Below are 19,359 nucleotides of genomic sequence, written 5' to 3'. Positions count from 1 at the left end.
ACCTAAATGGGATTCCTTTACCCTTGAAAATGACATGCAACGGTTCTATAGGTCAGTTAGGCTCAAAACTCACTTTGGTTCTACTACACTCCATAACATAGATCAACATAGATCAACAACCAGTCCTTAAAGAAACCAACATTAAGACGTTGGGTCTTCACAATCCCAGTCACTTTATGCCACCTAAAACTCATCATGCTGTAGAAACATTTATAGCTTTAGTGGACCGTGACATTAAAGACAATATGCATGAACATGAATTGGGCTTTTACCCGACACGAAGTAATATTAATACTTCAGAAAAATTAGCTATATCTTCTTTAAGGGACAACAAGGCCATAACTATAAAACCCGCTGACAAAGGTGGAGCGATCGTGGTCCAAAATACACAGGACTACATCAATGAAATTAAGCGCCAACTTAATGATACTATGACATATCAGAAAATATCTTCAGACCCGATATTCAAAATTCAACAGAAAATCCAAAGCTTTCTATCTATTCACTTCGACAAAGGTACTATTGATCAAACCACCCGCACCTTTCTCACTAAACTACATCCCATAACACCGGTATTCTACTCATTACCTAAAATCCATAAATCTCTCATTAATCCTCCTGGCCGGCCCATAGTAGCATCGACAGAGTCCGTTCTTTCCCCTCTATCAATTTATCTAGAGAAAGTCCTTACCCCCTTGACTAAAAATACCAAATCTTTTATCTTAGATACCAACAACTTTTTACAAAAGGTCAGAGATCTAAAACAGGTCCCCCCTAACAGCTTCCTGTGCACCTGGGACGTAAGCAGTCTATATACTTCAATTTCCCATCACAAAGGCATTAGGGCAACCAAAATCGCGCTCAATAAGACTAATCTGAGCCAGGACTCGATTGACTTCACTATAGGCCTCCTCGAGATAGTCCTCAATGAAAATTATTTCCTTTTTAAGGACGATTTTTATATCCAGAAACACGGGACCGCGATGGGCTCGAATGTAGCCCCGGCGTATGCAAATTTGTTTATGGACTATTTTGAGGGGCGCTTTGTGTATTCATACCCAGCCTTTGATGAACTGGCGTTTCTATGGGCTCGCTACATAGATGATATATTCTGCATCTGGCAGGGAGATTTGGAAAGCCTGCTTTTATTTGATGACCATATTAATAAAGTGTGGCCTGAGCTCAAGTTTACGCTAAATCATCATCAGGAAGAAATTAGTTTCTTGGACACGTACATCAAAAAAGACACAATGGGCAATCTATCCTCAGACCTATTCCGTAAACCGACCGATCGGAATTGTATGCTCCTATACAGTAGCTGTCATCCTAAATCGACTAAGAATAGTCTACCTAGATCTCAATTTGCAAGAGTTACAAGGATAGTATCGGATGAGAACACAAGAGAGCAGAGACTTGAAGAAATGTCCAATCGGTTCATAGAACGTAATTACCCAATAACATTGCTTAAGACAGAAAGAGAAAGACTATCTTTCACCACCCCCTCAGGGATAGACACAGCAACAGTGGAAAGGATACCATTTGTTCATACGTATCACCCGTCTATGCCTAAGATTTACAATATTATCAATCGCCACTGGCCGCTTCTAAAAAAAGCATATCCAGAGATAGGGCCGTTTATACTTCCACCTATCATGTGTAAGAAAAGACCCCAAAACATAAAAGATTCCCTGGTCAAAGCGGATATTGGCAGCGACAAGAAAAATGTACAAACCTTGTTAGCACCAAAACGTACGGGTACCTTCCCTTGCTTGAATTGTCCATCGTGTTCGAACGTGATCAAAGGAGACCACTTTACGCACCCCAGGTCTGGCAAAAGCTTCCCAATAAAAGAATACTTTACCTGCTTGAGCAATTTTGTGGTGTACATCATCAAATGCCCCTGTGGACTATTGTATGTCGGCGAAACAATCCAACATGTCGGTGACCGCATTGCAAGCCATAAATCCACCATTAGGTGTGGAAAATTATGGCTACCCATTCCACACCATTTTCACGAAGCTAAGCATAATGTAGCGCAGTTACGGTTCCAGGTTATTGATAAAGTATATAGGCCCAGGCGCGGAGGAAATCATATTGAGCTTCTCAAAAAAAGAGAGAGCTTTTGGATCCATAAGTTACAAACTCTAGCACCTAAAGGTCTTAATAGAGAGATAGATTGGCTAATATAATGATGGTACTATACCTTTGTATTTGCCCTAAACCGCACTAACTATGTTATGGTACATTTTTTACAGAAAACTTGAGAAATACCATCCTCACCTTTCCTTCTTCCATCGTACACTCACTATTAGACGGTAATGTATAAAATCAGCACTCTCTATTTTAGTCATGTATAGATGGTAATGCTAGTTCACTCTATTAGTATATTGGGACCCTTCCTTTGTTTATGTTTTTTTTCCTAGGTCATACCTTAAAATGATTGGATGTAAACTAATCACTATTGATCTTTGACAAAATGAGGAATTTATTATGTATATGCCTGTGTATTACATTGCAGTTGCCTTTATGTCCCCATACTTCCAAATGCTTCATACACTACTGCCTTATACATTGACTAGATAGATAATACCCCCTCTGGTATCATCAGTCGTTCACTACCAATAGACTGACATGTGCAGTGTCCGCCCCCTATCCCTGCATTGATCTCGAACGACACACTGAGGATAAACATCCTCCCACGTCTATGTACGAGTTTAGCCCTACTGCACATGTGCGGGCACCTCTATTCAAGACTTAACGGTACCACCAATACACTAATAGCAGCGCAGGTCACCAATACGCAGGTGCCGGCGTCTCCGTGCACTTCCGGGTTCAGGAGTTAAATAGCTCCCAAACCTGTTATCTCACTGCTCTAAGCCACAGTCTGGGAAGACGGCTGCAAAGGTATGCGATAATCTTATCTGTCCCTAATCCTTTCAACCTCCAATCTGTTAACTCCATACTCCCCCTTCTGCTTTTCAGAGGACTCCATTACCCACTGCTACATTCCTATCCTAAAGCCTGCAGGTAATATGTGTCACTTCATTAACTTCCAAGTACGGCTGTATTTTCCTCTCACATGTAATGTTGTTACTAAGACTTATCCCTCGTGATTACAGATGCAAGTAAGCCCCCTATGCTTCTAGACAAAAGTGCATTATACGTGACCTTATCCACTTACTGTAAACCTAAGGTAATGGTATACAGGGGATCCACTACATGGGGGTGCTATATATCATGTGTTACCTGCTGACCACATACGTTCTCATCCTTCAGGGACCACGAGTTATTGAACTCTCCCAACTTAAAAGGACAAATTCCAATAGTTATTCATTTGCTAGCACGAGCAAGGTAATCAGTTATCCCCCCTCCCCCATAGTGCTACTCCCCTTATAGAAATACTACCCTTTCATAATCATGCCTTTATCTGCAGGGCTTGCGTTTTGCTACTACCACAATCCTTCTATCCTGGGTGGAGTGCCTCACCATTTCTATACCAAAAAACCCCCTAAAAAGGAGAGAGAAAAAAATTCCCTCTGTGATATTAGTTCATCTATGATTGGAGGTATGCAAATTTTTCATGTATTGTCAAATCTTGCCTTTCATCTTATTGTCATTGCACATATTGGCTGTGACGACTGGAGAGTTACTTCAACTGCTGATATGCTATTACTGTGCCTTTTACACCAACTAGGACATGATTTTCCATGTAATTATGTATATATGTATATGATCTGTTGATATTCTTGTGATATATGTAAATAGTTATTTCTTTTTCTTTACCCTTCCCCAGTGTGACTTGGTATGAAGAAGGCCCAGCTTGGGCCGAAACGTCCCTTAGTCCCTCCCACTAACTTTGTTCATAAATAAAGACACTTGGTTTGCACGATAAAAACGAATCTGTTGACTTTCTTTTACTATTACCTCATGCTGAAGAGAGTGCAGTGTTTTGAATTTACATTCTATATATCCCTCCCACCACTGACCACTCCCTGCCCACTCACATGGCACCATAGCCCCCATAGCTCCACACGACACCATCCCCCACAAAAGCACTACACTTTAACCCTTCACTAACCCTCAGGCCTAGCATCCCTCCTCAGTCATGTGCGCCCTCCCTGTAGCCCCTTTGGGGCAGGCATCTGGGCTTGTCTTGACTTAGGAAAGTCTGACTGACGGCTTCACTGTAATGACCCATCCCAAAAAACCCACACTTACCCCTCCTTAACCTAAAATAAGACACGACTGCGTGACATTGAATGTAAAAGGCCACAGCAGCCCCGTTTATTAATACCAACAAGCAATAACATTTATCAATAAAACGTAGTAATATTCCATAAACATAACCACTAGCCAAAGGAGGGGGGGTAAATGAAGAGTCCATTGTACACGATTGCAACACCAGCTCCACCACGTGCCCTCAGCCGCACTACACCGGCTCGAGGACAGCCAGCCGAGTGTTGCCCAACCAATGTCCTGCTGGGACCCAGCCCAGCAGGGACCCACGTTAACATGCCCCGCTGTGACCCAGCACAGCAGGGTCCCACGTTAACATGTCCCGCTGTGACCCAGCACAGCAGGGACCCACCTTAACCAAGTATACCATTGCACCACCAGGGGTAACCCACTCCTGCACTGGGTTCACCCCCCTGCTCTTTGTGCAGTCCATCGACTTCAAATACCCCCCTCCTTTCTGCCACAGCGAGCACGTATGACACCTTGTACGTGCGAGTCCCACCACCAAAACCCAACCCGAGCCAACTCCGCGGCTCCAGTAACCAATTCTTCTGTACCAATACCAATTGAGCAAAACTGACCCCCATTAGACCTCACAATGCCAACCTGCACCAAACCACCAGTACAACAAGGTCAGCCTCACCCAAAACCTGCAACTAGCCGACCACATCATCCGATCCTATGCACCGCCTGCGCGACCAGTCCACAACGAGCCACCTGAGCCGCCTCCCCACCCCCATGGAATAGGGGATAAACTCTGCCTCGTTGAGAAACATTGCAGGCGCCTCCGAAAATTGCACATCACCTGATAATTAAGCAAAGCCAACCATTATTGCTGTAAACGAAAGAACCTACACTGATTCCCCAACCTCCGGCAGATTCCTGAAAACGTGCCCGGTAAAACCCACTATGTAGTCATTCCAAAACAGAAGCCCCTATGAACAACAACACGAGCACGGCACCCAGGCAGGAAGAAATGGACCAAGGCATCCAGGCCTGATGTCACGGATCAAGCCCCTTGACGCCCCAGCAACCAAGTCTCCTCCACCCAAAAGAAAAGCAACTCCACACGACCCTAAGTCCAAGAAAAACTCAGACACACACCACATTTCTCCGGATCTCCAGACACCATAAACCCAGGCCATCCGTCAAAACGTTGCACCCACCAGGTGCCTCGTGCCTGTCCGCCACTCAGCCTTAAAGTACCGCAAAACACCCCCAAACGGGGCACAGCCCCAGATGATTACCTGGTCCTTAAAATCATTAAAAATCAATGCACCACATTAGCATCCCCTGCCATGGCATGCCACCAGCCCGACATTAAGGAAGGTAATGTTATAGTTGCAACTTGCTCGCACACTACTTCAAATATACCTCCCCTGCAGCTGCGCTGCACAACGATCGTGTCCCATAATACCAGCCAGTCCTGACAAATACGCATAACCGAATGAGCCCATAGCCATGTAGTGCTGGAGGGGCTACACCACCGCGGGAGACCAATCACCCGGCCATCGAAACATGTCCTGCCTCATGCTCTATACAGAATTCCCGACAAATGGAGCAACACCTGCCATCAGCACTGGCCAGCTGGATAATCAAACCATTCGCCAACCAGAGACCCCTGATACCAGCAAATCACACACTGGGTCACCCAATTCAAATGTTACATATTCCTTGCGCCAGCACATTACCCTAGCCCCCACCGTCCGGGGGCACCAGAAAAGAAACCACTCTAAGGCAAGTCATGTACCCATAAGGCAAAGCAGGGCCCGCTGTACCCAGAAGAAACCCCAAAGCCCATCGTAAGCGGGAACTACCTTCTCTTTATATAATAAACTCCTACGTAGCTTCTATCAATGGCTATAATGAATACCACCCGATACGGTCTGCCAAAAGCTCAGTCGGCAACCCTAAAGAACCACAGTAAGAACCCACCAGTCTGCGTGTATAAAATTTGTTACAACTGCCCCTGTGCAGCCACGACCAACAGACACCCGTAAGCACCCCATATAACTGCAGATCATGCAAAAACTCCAAGCGGCACATAGACCCACATATTTAATAAACCAAACTCAACCCCCAAAAGCAGTACGATATACACGGGAACCGAATAATGACCCGCGCCCTGACACGATATACACGGGAACCTAATAATGACCAGCGACCTGACTTCCAACATAGGGCCCCGCCCAGACGAATCAAACACGTTGACTTATCAAATCACATGCTAACGGCGAATACACCCTAGGCATGAAGAAACACCTTAGTAATCCCAGTTGGACCATGAACAGAAAATAAGCACTCAACCATCCCTAATACCGGATAATCCCCGACTACCGGACAGAACCCAAAGCACGGACCTCAACAACCAGACATTGAGCAACCATAAAACACTCAGCTCCACACAATATATATGTACCCCAAGAAATTGTAAACAAACACTGAGACCCAAGTACAGTAAAAAGGCAACAAACTCCTTCTCCGACCAGGGATTATCATGCCACACCTTTTTTTAACACGTTTAATCCGCCATCTACTTTTTATTAATAAACAGCTAACCTGGAAACCAAATCCGGTAAATGGTCAACTCCAAGGCCCCCGGGGAAATGTCATCTACCGCTGCAAGAAAGGATGGGTTCCCAAAAGATCTGCCGTCCCAATCATCTCGACCTCTCCTGAATGTCTGAGCGCAACAAACCATACCGCCCACCAGTGAACATGAAAACCCTTCGTACACACACTGCCCATATTGGAGAACCGGACCTGGACCGAGGCACACCCTAGTGAAAACTCAACCACCTGCCCCCTCACCTCTGACCAGCAATAGCACCCACCCAATGTTAACGCCAAAGATTAAGCCGACAACTGTACCACCCTGAGAGGGGCCCGGCTGCTCCGCAGCTTTTGCCGAGCCGCTCAAGGTCCGGGCTCGGGTTGTCGGTGGCAAGAGTGCCTCCGAACCGGGGGCCACGTCACTCTGTTAAAGGGAGGCAGTGGGGTGGTGGTGTGGGATGAGGTCCGCAGCCGGGGGGGCGCGTTGTCGTCGTACAGGTCGTGAAGCCACCCACAGGTCGTGGTGACAGGATGCACCACCGCTGCGGCTGGAGTGAAGGGGGCTCACCCGGGATCGGTGTTGTGGCCGCAGCCTAGATGTCAGCTCCTCCGTGGGTAGGGGCGGTGTGTCCCGGGGCCCGGTGGGGGACTGGCGACAGTGTTGTTGTCGGAGTGCAGGGTGCCGTGCTGCGGTGCAGTGTCGTGCCTGGATGGCACTGGTGTAATCACGATTAATTCACACTCAGAGACACTGGTAAACCAAAGTTCGGGTCTGGTCGGGTCCCGCAGCCGGCTGCTTGTGTCCCTTGTGAGGCTGATGGTGGCCCCTTACCCTTGCACCTCTTGTTTGACTCTTGGCTCCCCTGCCTGGACAGTTGTAGCCCGCTCCCCGGTGTTTAGCTGCCGGAGGAGCCCTCGGTTGCCCGCAGGCGCTGGCCCGTCAGATGTTTGGCCCTTGGCGGTGGCTCTCACCCGGTATTGGTGGGCTTTTGCCTTCTTTCGGGACTTTGGGTGAGGATGAACCCGTGAGGTCCAGACTGCAATCAGTTAATTTGCCTAAACTCAGTGGCTTCTAAGCTAGGACGGGGTCTGAGTACCCGGTTTCTGGTGCTCCGGTAAACAGTTGACTCCTCGGTTCAGGGCTGGCGGGTTCCAACCCAGGCCCGGTCCCTACGGTTCCGCCGGTTGCTGTACCGATACTCCTGCAGGCGGCCACCACCGTCTGCCTGCCTGACGTTACGGGGATCCCAGGCTCCAACCCGGGTCCCTGACAGCTCTGCTCCTCTACACCTCCTGTCACTGTCACTGTACAACTTAATCTGTTTGTATTTCCTGCATCAGGACAGTAGTTTCCTCGGTGGGCGTGCCTTTCCACCTGACTCCGCCCACCTGGTGTGCCCTACTGGCCCTGAGGAAGGCATCAGGTCTCCCTTTCGGGTGACTGATGTGTCCTCACAAGGGATGGGTGTGTGTGTGTAATGTGGTAGGTGTTGTTACCTGTGACCCCTGGGGCCCAGGGCGTCACATTCCCCCTTGGTTGAATGCAGACCATCCACGGGCTGCCCGACCAACTCCGGTTTATTTTTATTTTTCTTTGAACTGTAAAAACGGTAAAACGGGAAACATTTACAATTATAATAACATTTGTACAATATATGATTTCTGCAGGGCTTCCCATAACGGGAGGCATTTTACTTTAACATTGCATAACTTTATTAACGGAACGGGTTCATGTCCTTCCGCCTTTTCCACCCAAACAACCTAGCCTTGATGCTGCCCCTAAGAAATGGGCATCACCCTTTTTCCCCAGTCTGGAAACAGGAACATGGCCAGATGACTTAGGCGGGAACGGGTACGGTGCGGCGCACCCGGCAGTTGTCAAAGGGCTCCCCGGAGGATGGTCACCGGTCCTGGAGGTGACCGGACCCCAGCCTGCTCTGTTGCAGGTCCTTTCTCCAATCTGCCTCTCCGGAGGCTAACGGGACGGGAGGCATGTTAAAAGGGGCAGATATGGCAATATTTACAAGCCCAAAAGTTTTTGGGTGGCCGGCAAGTCCACGGCCTTGTCCATGAGCAGTCACTCACGCAACAGAGTTGTCAACGGGGGTCAAACACAAGTCCTAATGGGCACGGGTCCTTTTTATAACCTAATCAGGTGAGTGTCTCGTCAATTGGTTACTGGTTCATTCAACTTATATACACAATCAAGTCTCACACCCCTAAATGGCAGTCTCCCTGTACCTAAGCGGGGGCCTGCCTAGGTTGGGGCGGGTGGATTGCTCAGTACTGGAGTGTCAGTGGATTTTAACGGGAAAGCGGGGACAACAGGTCCCTCTTCCCGGGTGTCGGGCGGAGTAGCTAGAGGCCTAGGGGGACTGGGGGTAGGTGCATCCCTGGGCACTGGCTCTGCTGGTTCTCTGGCGGGCGTTTCCGTCTCCACTTCTTCCGCGGGTTGCGGAAACATTATCACGGGAACAATCACCGCACCATTCTGCATGGGCCAGTCTGCTGGGAAATCTCCCATAACGGTATGGATCACCCTCCTTCTTCGTTGCCTCATCATGGGGCACGGGAACTGGGGCCTCTTCTACCAACTTCAGGGGATCCGGGCATTTCTTCAGGTGGTCCCTGGAAAGGTTCTCCCCTGGTCGCGACTAATCAGGTAGGTCTTTTCATTCTCCCATCCAGTGGGCAGTATAACATACGGGGTCCTCTCCCACTGATCGTCAAGCTTATGGGTTCTGCGTTTACGCTTCAGCACCACATCTCCTGGTTCGAAGGGAGTAGCCGGAGCCCGTTGGTTAAAGCGGTGTTCCTGCTTCTCCCGCCTCTGATCTGATGAATAGATGATTTTTGTTCCTGAAGAAGGAGGCGGAGATGCCTTTGAAACGCGTTGAATTATGAAATAAAGAAAATCTTTTTATCTACAGCATCTGTGGCTTCTAGCGCGGCATTTAAACCGGTTTCATTCCATTTGATTTATTTATTAACTGCTCCCCGGGGCCGCTGCTAAACCACTATAATCACTCACATGCGACCATAGGGTGTTGTGACTGGCACAACCCTACCAGGTGAGTGTGTCTCTTTCTATCTCTCTACCCTCATACCGGGTAAGACCCTATTGCGCTTTTTTTCCCTACAGCTTTACATGGAATCTGTATACACAGGGGAGGAGTACAAGTTCCCTACAGGAATATAGCTTACCGGATCAAAGGGCTGGGGCAATGTCACCGTTGGGAAAGTATTAATATTGCGAGATACATATGTCCCCCAGATATGGCGGGCATACCGCTGATCTCGAAATTCCATAACGCACATCTCACAAATTTCAGCTTAATCGTAGGACATACGGAAAAGCCACAAATTAATGTCTGGCACCCAGTACATACTAAATACCCCGTGTGTGGTATCCACCTTCTGCTAAAATCATAATATAAAAAAAAATGAAGGTACTTTCAAACCCCATCCATCACCGCTTTGCCAATATCCGTATCACCACCTGAATTACTCGCAAACCGCCGTGAAATCACCACCAGTCATACAAAATCACCCATAGAATGCAAGCACAATTACACCAACCAAAATAAAATTATGTCTTCACCTGCAGATATACACAGTATCATGAAAACGCACTAGCATGAAAAACCCCCTAACACTCATGAAGTGCACAGAAAGGCCTCCTGGACCACAAAGCAACCACTGCCACAAATTGAACGCTGGCCACAGAGCCCCCAACCTCCTGACCAGCCGTGCACCGTTCCGAAACCCACTGACAAACACACTACCACCCTAGTGCACCCAAAACCATACGTATCAACACCCTTACCACCCCCCATAATCCAAGCATTAATACAAGGTTTAAGTGAACCTTAATCTTGCTAGGCTGACTCCATGGACTCCCAGGGAACAGCCGTCACGTGTCCTCCGCGTTGAGCACTGCCATCTTCTCCACAAGTAGACACAGGATGCAGCCCCCCGGGGCCGCACCGAATACGCCCGGACTGACTGTCCATCCGGGGTCGCTTGACAAAAGGTCACCGGCACGGAGCCACAACTGGGGGGGGGTGCGCTCCAGCCGCTCAGCCGCCTGCGGTGAGCGCGACGGGCCAGGTGAGCGCGGCAGGTCGGGTGACCACGCCGGGCCAGGTGACCGCGACGTGATGTCATCAGCGATGCCGTCCTCTGCGAAGTCGTCCTCCTCACTGGAGCCTGGTCTAGGGAGCCCACTGTCTGCAGGCTCGACCTGTAACCTGATCCGCCAGAAAATTCAAGGGCATGTGGTGCAATCCCCAGCGCCCCATGTGCTGACCATCCTTGTGTACTTCTTTGGGCATGTCTGAAGGCGTCCCCGTGCGATCTTTCTGCCCCCGATGCCGCCGCTGGTCTGACCCCGCTGTTCCAGGCCACCTCCTGAACACTGTTGCTGTCGCTGCTGCCACCAGAGCCCTATGCTCCTGCACAGGCCCCGCCCGCCGATCCTCTGAAGGCCGCCGCACTTCTGCCCATCCACCAGCGGCTGTTGCTGCTGCGAGATGACGCGCTGACACTTCCAGGTCAGCTGACACCGGCGCTGTGGCACGTGACCGCGTCACCAGACCACGTGACCGAGCCGGGTCACGTGGCCATGACGCGGGCGTCACCACTTTGCGCCGCGACCCGAAAGTGGAGAGTGGGTCGGCCACGTCACTCACCGCCCCGCTACCTTGCTGCCTGCGGTTCGACTTTCTCTGCAGACCGTGTGATACCATCTCTTCTGGCTCCGCTGCCGCCGCCGCTGCCGGGGGTCTTCTGCTGGGGCTCCTCCTCCGCTGCCGTCTCCATGGTGTAATCTCCGGGCTGAGACACACAGGAGGCCGAGATCTTTGCTGCCGCTTCGAAGGCAGATGGGTTCCATCTTCCGCTCTGCCGCCGTCACCGGACCATCGCTGCAGCAGCTCTTCCATCCACTGCTGGCCATGCTGCTCCACCAACTTCTTCATCTTTTCCACAAGGGCCTCCATCTGGTGATGTGAGAGGCTGGGGAACCTCCATCATGACGTCCTTTTACAGATCTTTGTGTCCTTCTAAATACTCCCAGTCCTCCATGGAGGAACGATTCAGGACGCCGTCCAAGGTACGATTCCGGACGTCTGCCAGGTAAGGAATGACTGCCCCCTTCCCACAGTTCTGCCCTATATATCCCTCCCACCACTAACCACTCCCTGCCCACTCACATGGCACCATAGCCCCCATAGCTCCCCCCGACACCTTCCCCCACAGAAGCACTACACTTTAACCCTTCACTAACCCTCAGGCCTAGCATCCCTCCTCAGTCATGTGCGCCCTCTCTGTAGCCCCTTTGGGGCAGGCGTCCGGGCTTGTCTTTCTAAGTAATGATTACTGGACATATGAACTTAGCCTAAGGCCTCCTTCACACATCAGTGCAAAACACAACAGTTTTGCATGGTCCGTGGTGTACGTGTGTATGTGTGTGTGTGTGCCCGTGTGCTGTCCCTGTGCTATTCGTGTGACATCCATATAGCACACGGACAGCATAATCTGGTATAGTTACCTGTCCTTGGCGCTGCTGTCACTTCTGTGTTTGCAGTCAGTGCAGTAAATATGCATGAGCATAATGAGTGGGACCTGGAAGCAACAGCAGAGGCAGAGACAGCAGCACAGGAGACAGGAAAGCATAAAAAATCTTTATTTTTATGTGACCTGTGTTTTCTCTGGTACGTGTCACACTGATGTTACATCGATCATATCAGTGTGCGGTCCATGTGACATTCAAGTTGGCAAAAAATGGACATGTTCCCGTGTAGCACATACAAACACGCATGTGCTCAATATGGACACATGGTCTATGTGAAAACACAGATGTGTCAACAAGCCCATTGATTTCAATGGGTCTCAATGAATCCGTGTTTCCAGTACGTGTGAAAATGGAGAGAATACGTACCGGAGAAACGAGAGTGTGAAGGAGGCCTAAGATGTCTCAAAGTCACATGCAAACTGCAACTAGAAATCCAGCAGGTGTGAATTTTATTTACACTCATGTTATATTATGTGTCTACCAAAGCTGCCTATGATAAGGGTTGGAAAAATATATACATTAACATCCTCCGAATACTGAAGAATCTTTTTAGTATATTTGCTTTTCAAACTATCAACTATCGACTTTAGTGATAGAAAAAAAATTTGAACAGAACTTTGTAAAATTCTTTTTATTTATTTATTTTTTTTTTTTATTTTCATGACTCTAAAAATTGTAGATTCACATTGAAGGCATCAAAACTATGAATTAAAACATGTGGAATGAAATACTTAAAAAAGTGTGAAACAACTGAAAATATGTATTTTATTCTAGGTTCTTCAAAGTAGCCACCTTTTGCTTTGATTACTGCTTTGCACACTCTTGGCATTCTCTTGATGAGCTTCAAGAAGTAGTCACCAGAAATGGTTTTGCAACAGTCTTGAAGGAGTTTCCAGAGCTGCTTAGCACTTGTTGGCCCTTTTGCCTCACTCTGTGGTCCAGTTCACCCCAAACCATCTCGGTTGGGTTCAGGTCTGGTGACTGTGGAGGCCAGGTCAGCTGGCGTAGCACCCCATCACTCTCCTTCTTAGTCAAATAGCCCTTACACAGCCTGGAGTTGTGTTTGGGGTCATTGTCCTGTTGAAAAATAAATGACGGTCCAACTAAACGCACAACGGATGGAATAGCATGCCGCTGCAAGATGCTGTGGTAGCCATGCTGGTTCAGTATGCCTTCAATTTTGAATAAATCCCCAACAGTGTCTGTACTGTGTATATGTGTGTATATATATATATATATATATATATATATATATATATATATATATATATATATATATATATATATATATATATATATATATATATATATACACAGTACAGACCAAAAGTTTGGACACACCTTCTCATCTCTAGAACAACTATTAAGAGGAGACTTTGTGCAGCAGGCCTTCATGGTAAAATAGCCGCTAGGAAACCACTGCTAAGGACATACAACAAACAGAAGACACTTGTTTGGGTTAAAGAACACAAGGAATGGACATTAGACCAGTGAAAATCTGTGCTTTGGTCTGATGAGTCAAAATTTGAGATCTTTGGATCCAACCACTGTGTCTTTGTAGAAAAGGTGAACGGATGGACTCTACATGCCTGGTTCCCACCGTGAAGCATGGTACAGGAGGTGTGATGGTGTGGGGGTGCTTTGCTGGTGACACTGTTGGAGATTTATTCAAAATTGAAGGCTTACAAAACCAGCATGGCTACCACAGCATCTTGCAGCGGCATGCTATTCCATCCGGTTTGCGTTTAGGTGGACCATCATTTATTTTTCAACAGGACAATGACCCTAAACACACCTCCAGGCTGTGTAAGGGCTATTTGACTAAGAAGGAGAGTGATGGTGTGACCTGGCCTCCACAGTCACCAGACCTGAATTCAATCAAGATGGTTTGGGGTGAGCTGGACCGCAGAGTGAAGACAAAAGGGACAACAAGTGCTAAGCATCTCTGGGAACTCCTTCAAAACTGTTGGAAAACCATTTCCGGTGACTACCTCTTGAAGCTCATCAAGAGAATGCCAAGAGTGTGCAAAGCAGTAATCAAAGCAAAAGGTGGCTACTTTGAAGAACCTAGAATATAAAACATATTTTCAGTTGTTTCACACTTTTTTAAGCATTTCATTCCACATGTTTTAACTCATAGTTTTGATGTCTTCAAAGTGAATCTACAATTTTTAGAGTCATGAAAATGAAGAAAACTCTTTGAATGAGAAGGTGTGTTCAAATTTTAGGTCTGTACTGTATACATATATATATATATATATATATATATATATATATATATATATATATATATATATATATATATATATATATAAATATTTTGAAAAATATTAATATAAAATATGTTTTAAACTTTATATATTTTAATTAAATTGTGTAATTGGAGAAACTTCCAATGAAAGACTGACATTTTCTTAAATTTATATTAAAATACATTTTCTCCACTTTCTACATCTTTATATATCTTAAAAAAAGCAAAAAAAATTTCCCAGATGCATTGTTTACTTCTAAACACCTCTCGCTATATATGATTATCTTCAGTGAAAGATTGAATTGTTATTTTACTTATTTGTGCATCAGTAGAACACCCACTAACTAATCAACTGTCACATGCAAGTGGAGGAGAGGCATTAAACCAGGCAGGATGAAATGTTGTTAAAATCTGCGTAAAAGAAAGGTTATCTTTTCAGTTTCCAAAGGGACTTGACATGTTTTTTTTCTTTGTGTTGACGAGAAGCTCAATGATTTTTTGATCACTGATAAAGGCATGCTAAGGTGAATTTTAATTATGACTAAATTGTTGTATTACTGTTTCATACCCTAAACATCTGTTCCCTTCAGAAATGATGATTTATGCAGGCTATCAATGCAGACAGCCTGGTACAGCTTATGTCACGCTTAGTGGGAAGCTACTGGTTCAACTCTCGAAAAAAGCTCGTGACGTTCATGGTAAATTCAGAAGCCAATGTTGATTATGTGAAAAAGAAAATAAAAAAATAAAAAGTCATCTACAACGTTTTCATTTGCAGTAAATGTCCAGGTACAGTATATTTAATTGTTTTAGCCTATTGTCGTCTACGGTGTTGAAAGAAACTAAGCATGCAACTGTATGAAAGCATGTCTTCAAATTTTCACTAAATTATACAAGGAGAATTTTTTGTGATATGTGGTCAGTACTAGAGATGAGCGAACCGGTCGCGGTTCGGCTCGAGTTCGTTTCGCTGAACGGAGGTCTCGTTCGAGTTCGGTTCGGCGAACCGGTTCGGCGAACCTCTCGAATCACATAGGAAACAATGGGAGGCAATCACAAACACATAAAACACCTAGAAAACACCCTCAAAGGTGTCCAAAAGGTGACAAACAACTCACAAGACAACACAAACACATGGGAAAGTGACAAGGACATATACTCATGCGAAAACAAAAGAGCTGGACAAGAAAAATGAGGAGGAGACACAGATATAGGCATGGCATGCCCTTCTAAAATCATGTAAAACACCGCAAGGTTATTCCAAGCGGAGTCTCCCTTTTTTCCAAAAATTGGGCCACACACACACCCACCCCTTCAGTGGCAGCACTTGTGCCCCAGTTGTACACTACACAGGTAGATTTGCATCAAGCACATTCAAAAATACGCCATCCTTAACCGTCCCCAGGATGACACCGGGGTAGGTAGCTAAGTCTTTCCTGATCCCAGCGCTGTGCATCTTGGATCATTTTTAAAAACAATGTAAGCAAGGGTTACTCCAAGCATAGTCTCCCTTTTTTCCAAAAATTGGGCCCCACACACACCCACCCCTTCAGTGGCAGCACTTGTGCCCCAGTTGTACACTACACAGCTAGATTTGCATCAAGCACATTAAAAAATACGTCATCCTTAACCATCCCCAGGATGACCCCGGGGTAGGTAGCAAAGTCTTTGCTGAACCATGACTTGTTCATCTTGGCTCCTTTTAAAAAACACAGCAAGCAAGGGTTGCTCCAAGCGGAGTCTCCCTTTTTTCCAAAAATTGGGCCACACACACACCCACCACTTCAGTGGCAGCACTTGTGCCCCAGTTGTACACTTCACAGGTAGATTTGCATCAAGCACATTCAAAATCCACAAGCATTTACTCTCCCCAGGATGACACAGGGGTAGTAAATTCCTTGTGGATCCATGACTTGTTCATTTTGATGAACGTTAGTCTGTCCACATTGTCACTGGACAGATTCGTGCGCTTATCTGTCAGCACACACCCAGGAGCACTGAAAACACATTCAGAGACAACGCTGGCAGCTGGACACTACAAAATCTCCAAGGCGTAAGTGGAGAGCTCTGGCAATTTTTCATGATTTGAAGCCCAAAATGAGCAAGGCTCCATTTGCAAAGTCATGGCATTGATGTTCATTTGGAGATACTCCTGTATCATCCTCTCCAGCCGTTGACTATGTACCAGACTTGTTGTCTCTAGTGGCCTTGCAAAGGATGGTCTAAAATAATTATGAAAAGATTCAATAAAATTGCTGTTACCAGCACCAGATACGGTGCTACTGGTAGGGGTAGACTGTTGAAGATGACGTGACCATCCCATGTTTGTTGAGTTACAACTGGGAGATTCACTCCCTGCACCATGGTTGTTTGGTGGAAAGGCCGAGCTAAGATCGAGTAACAGCTTCTGCTGATACTCCTGCATATGTGCGTCCCTTTCTATGGCTGGAATTATGTCCCAAAATTTGAACTTGTACCGGGGATCTAATAGTGTGGCAAGCCAGTACTTATCATCACTTCTAATTTTGACAATACAAGGGTCATGTTGGAGGTAGTGCAGCAAGAAGGCGCTCATGTGTCTTGCGCAGCCATGCAGAACAAGTCCACGCTGTGTTTGTAGCATAGAGGTGCTAACCGTTCTTTCTTCCTCTGACATCTCCCCCCAACCTCTTTCAACAGAAATTTGACCAAGGTCTCCCTCATCCGCTGAGTCTTCCATGCCCATGGACAGTTCGTCCTCCATTTCCTGCACCTTCCTCAACATTTCGCCTGCTACTATGCGCCCTTGTTGATCCCTGTCCCCCATGGTCCCGTGCCTGCCGCGTTGGTGATGATGAGCATCTGGACCTTGGTGATGTTGTTGTGTCTTGCGCATATGAATCCTCATGTAGTTCCTCCCTTTCCTGTTGTCCCACCCCCTGACTCCGAATAGTGTTTAGCATGTGCTCCAGCATGTAAATGACTGGAATTGTCATGCTGATAATGGCATTGTCAGCACTAAACAGATTCATCGCCATGTCGAAACTGTGCAGAAGGGTGCATAGGTCCTTGATCTGAGACCACTCCATCAGGGTGATCTTCCCCACCTCTGCATCTTGTTGGCCCAGGCTATACGTCATGACGTATTGCAACAGGGCTCGATGGTGCTGCCACAGTCGCTGTAACATGTGTACAGTCGAATTCCAGCATGTCGGCACATCGCATTTCAGGCGATGAACCGGCAGGCCGAAAGACTTCTGGAGCGATGCAAGTCGGAAGTGAGCAGACAGTTTTCGTGCCCTGTTCAGAAGGCCATCTAGGCCGGGATAGTGTGTTAAAAATTGCTGGACAATAAGGTTCAACACGTGAGCCATACAAGGCACGTGTGTCACCTTGCCCAAGCAAAGGGCAGCACCCAGGTTTGCAGCATTGTCGCACATGGCCTTACCAGGCTGCAGGTTGAGTGGAGACAACCATTTATTAAACTCAGTCTCCAGAGCTGCCCACAACTCAGCCGCTGTGTGACTCTTATTTCCAAGACATTTCAAGCTAAAGACCGCCTGATGCCGTTGCGCTCTGCTGCCAGCATAGTAATGAGGGGTGCGTAATTACTTCTGCGCAGTTACAACGCTGGTGGCCTGACCAGGCAGGCTTGGGGCGGAGGTGGAGGACCCAGACGAGGTGGAGGAGGCAGAAGCAGTGGCGGAACTTGGACAGACAGAGGATTGACACACAAGTCGTGGGGACGGCAAGACTTGTGCAGCAGACACTTCACCATCTATCACCATAGTTACCCAGTGCCCAGTCAGCGACATGTAACGTCCCTGTCCATGCTTACTGGTCCAAGTATCGGTGGTGAAATGCACCCGTTCACACACAGAGTTTCTCAAGTAAACGGTGATGTTGTGTGCGACATGCTGGTGTAGCGCAGGCACACCTTTCTTCGAGAAGTAGTGGTGACTGGGCATCTGGTACTGGGGCACAGCGACAGACATAAGGTCTCTAAAATCCTGTGTGTCCACCAGGCGGAAAGGCAGCATTTCGGTAGCCAAGAGCTTACAGAGGGATAAAGTCAACCTCTTAGCTTTGTCATGGGTTGCAGGAAATGGCCTTTTATTTGTCCATATCTGAGGGACAGAGATCTGGCTGCTGTGTGTAGACGGTGGTGAGTAGTGTGTCCGTGAAAAAATGCAGGTTTGTGAGGAATGTGCAGGCGTAGACATGATGTTGCCTTCATCCAACGTTGATGCTATCGATGTCTGAGAGAGCTGTACACACGCAGTTGTTTCCCCTTCCAAACCAAATGACGACCTACCAAGCAAACTGCCTGTTGCGGTTACAGTGGTGGAAGTTGTGCGTGGAAAACCAGGTGTGACAGCTGTCCCCACAGTCCTAGAAGATGAAGAGCGCGCGGATGCACTTGAAGGGGCAGGCGGTGGATTGTTCGCTCCGCTAGACCGCATTGCAGCATGTTGAGCTTCCCACTGGGACATATGATATTTATTCATGTGACGATTCATGGAAGAAGTTGTCAAACTGCTGAGGTTTTGCCCTCTACTAACAGAATCACGACAAATTTTACAGATCACCTGATTTGGGCGATCTTTTTCTATGTCAAAAAAGGTCCAGGCTAGGCAAGGCTTAAAGGGCATGCGACCTGCTGAGCCCCCCCGACTAGTGCTAAGAGGCAGAGTGGTGGCTGAGGATGCAGTTGTAGACGTGCTACCAGTACCACACCTCTGTCCAGGAAGGCGCAAGGTAACTT

The 19,359-nt window shown here is 47.3% G+C and overlaps 1 protein-coding gene across 3 annotated transcripts; it reads left to right on the top strand.

The window, feature by feature from the left end:
* The first annotated feature begins 715 nt into the window (after window positions 1-715).
* LOC142254484 (uncharacterized) lies at window positions 716-3,895 on the top strand. Of its 3 annotated transcripts, none has more exons than XM_075325551.1 (5): window positions 716-2,315; window positions 2,983-3,027; window positions 3,120-3,193; window positions 3,277-3,351; window positions 3,434-3,895. In XM_075325551.1, exon 1 carries the CDS (start codon window positions 984-986, stop codon window positions 2,187-2,189), a length of 1,206 nt encoding a protein of 401 aa, XP_075181666.1. In that variant the 5' UTR covers window positions 716-983; the 3' UTR covers window positions 2,190-2,315; window positions 2,983-3,027; window positions 3,120-3,193; window positions 3,277-3,351; window positions 3,434-3,895. The 3 variants fall into 3 exon arrangements, 2 of the variants coding, with proteins under 2 accessions (XP_075181666.1, XP_075181667.1); XR_012727236.1 differs by lacking the exon at window positions 716-2,315 and adding an exon at window positions 2,322-2,904; XM_075325552.1 differs by lacking the exon at window positions 3,120-3,193.
* Window positions 3,896-19,359: the final 15,464 nt, after the last annotated feature.

Source organism: Anomaloglossus baeobatrachus, chromosome 10 (genome assembly GCF_048569485.1).
Source record: "Anomaloglossus baeobatrachus isolate aAnoBae1 chromosome 10, aAnoBae1.hap1, whole genome shotgun sequence".
Lineage (NCBI taxonomy): Eukaryota > Metazoa > Chordata > Amphibia > Anura > Aromobatidae > Anomaloglossus > Anomaloglossus baeobatrachus.
The sequence above is the reverse complement of the archived record's forward strand: the minus strand, read 5'-3'. Positions and strand labels throughout refer to the sequence as shown.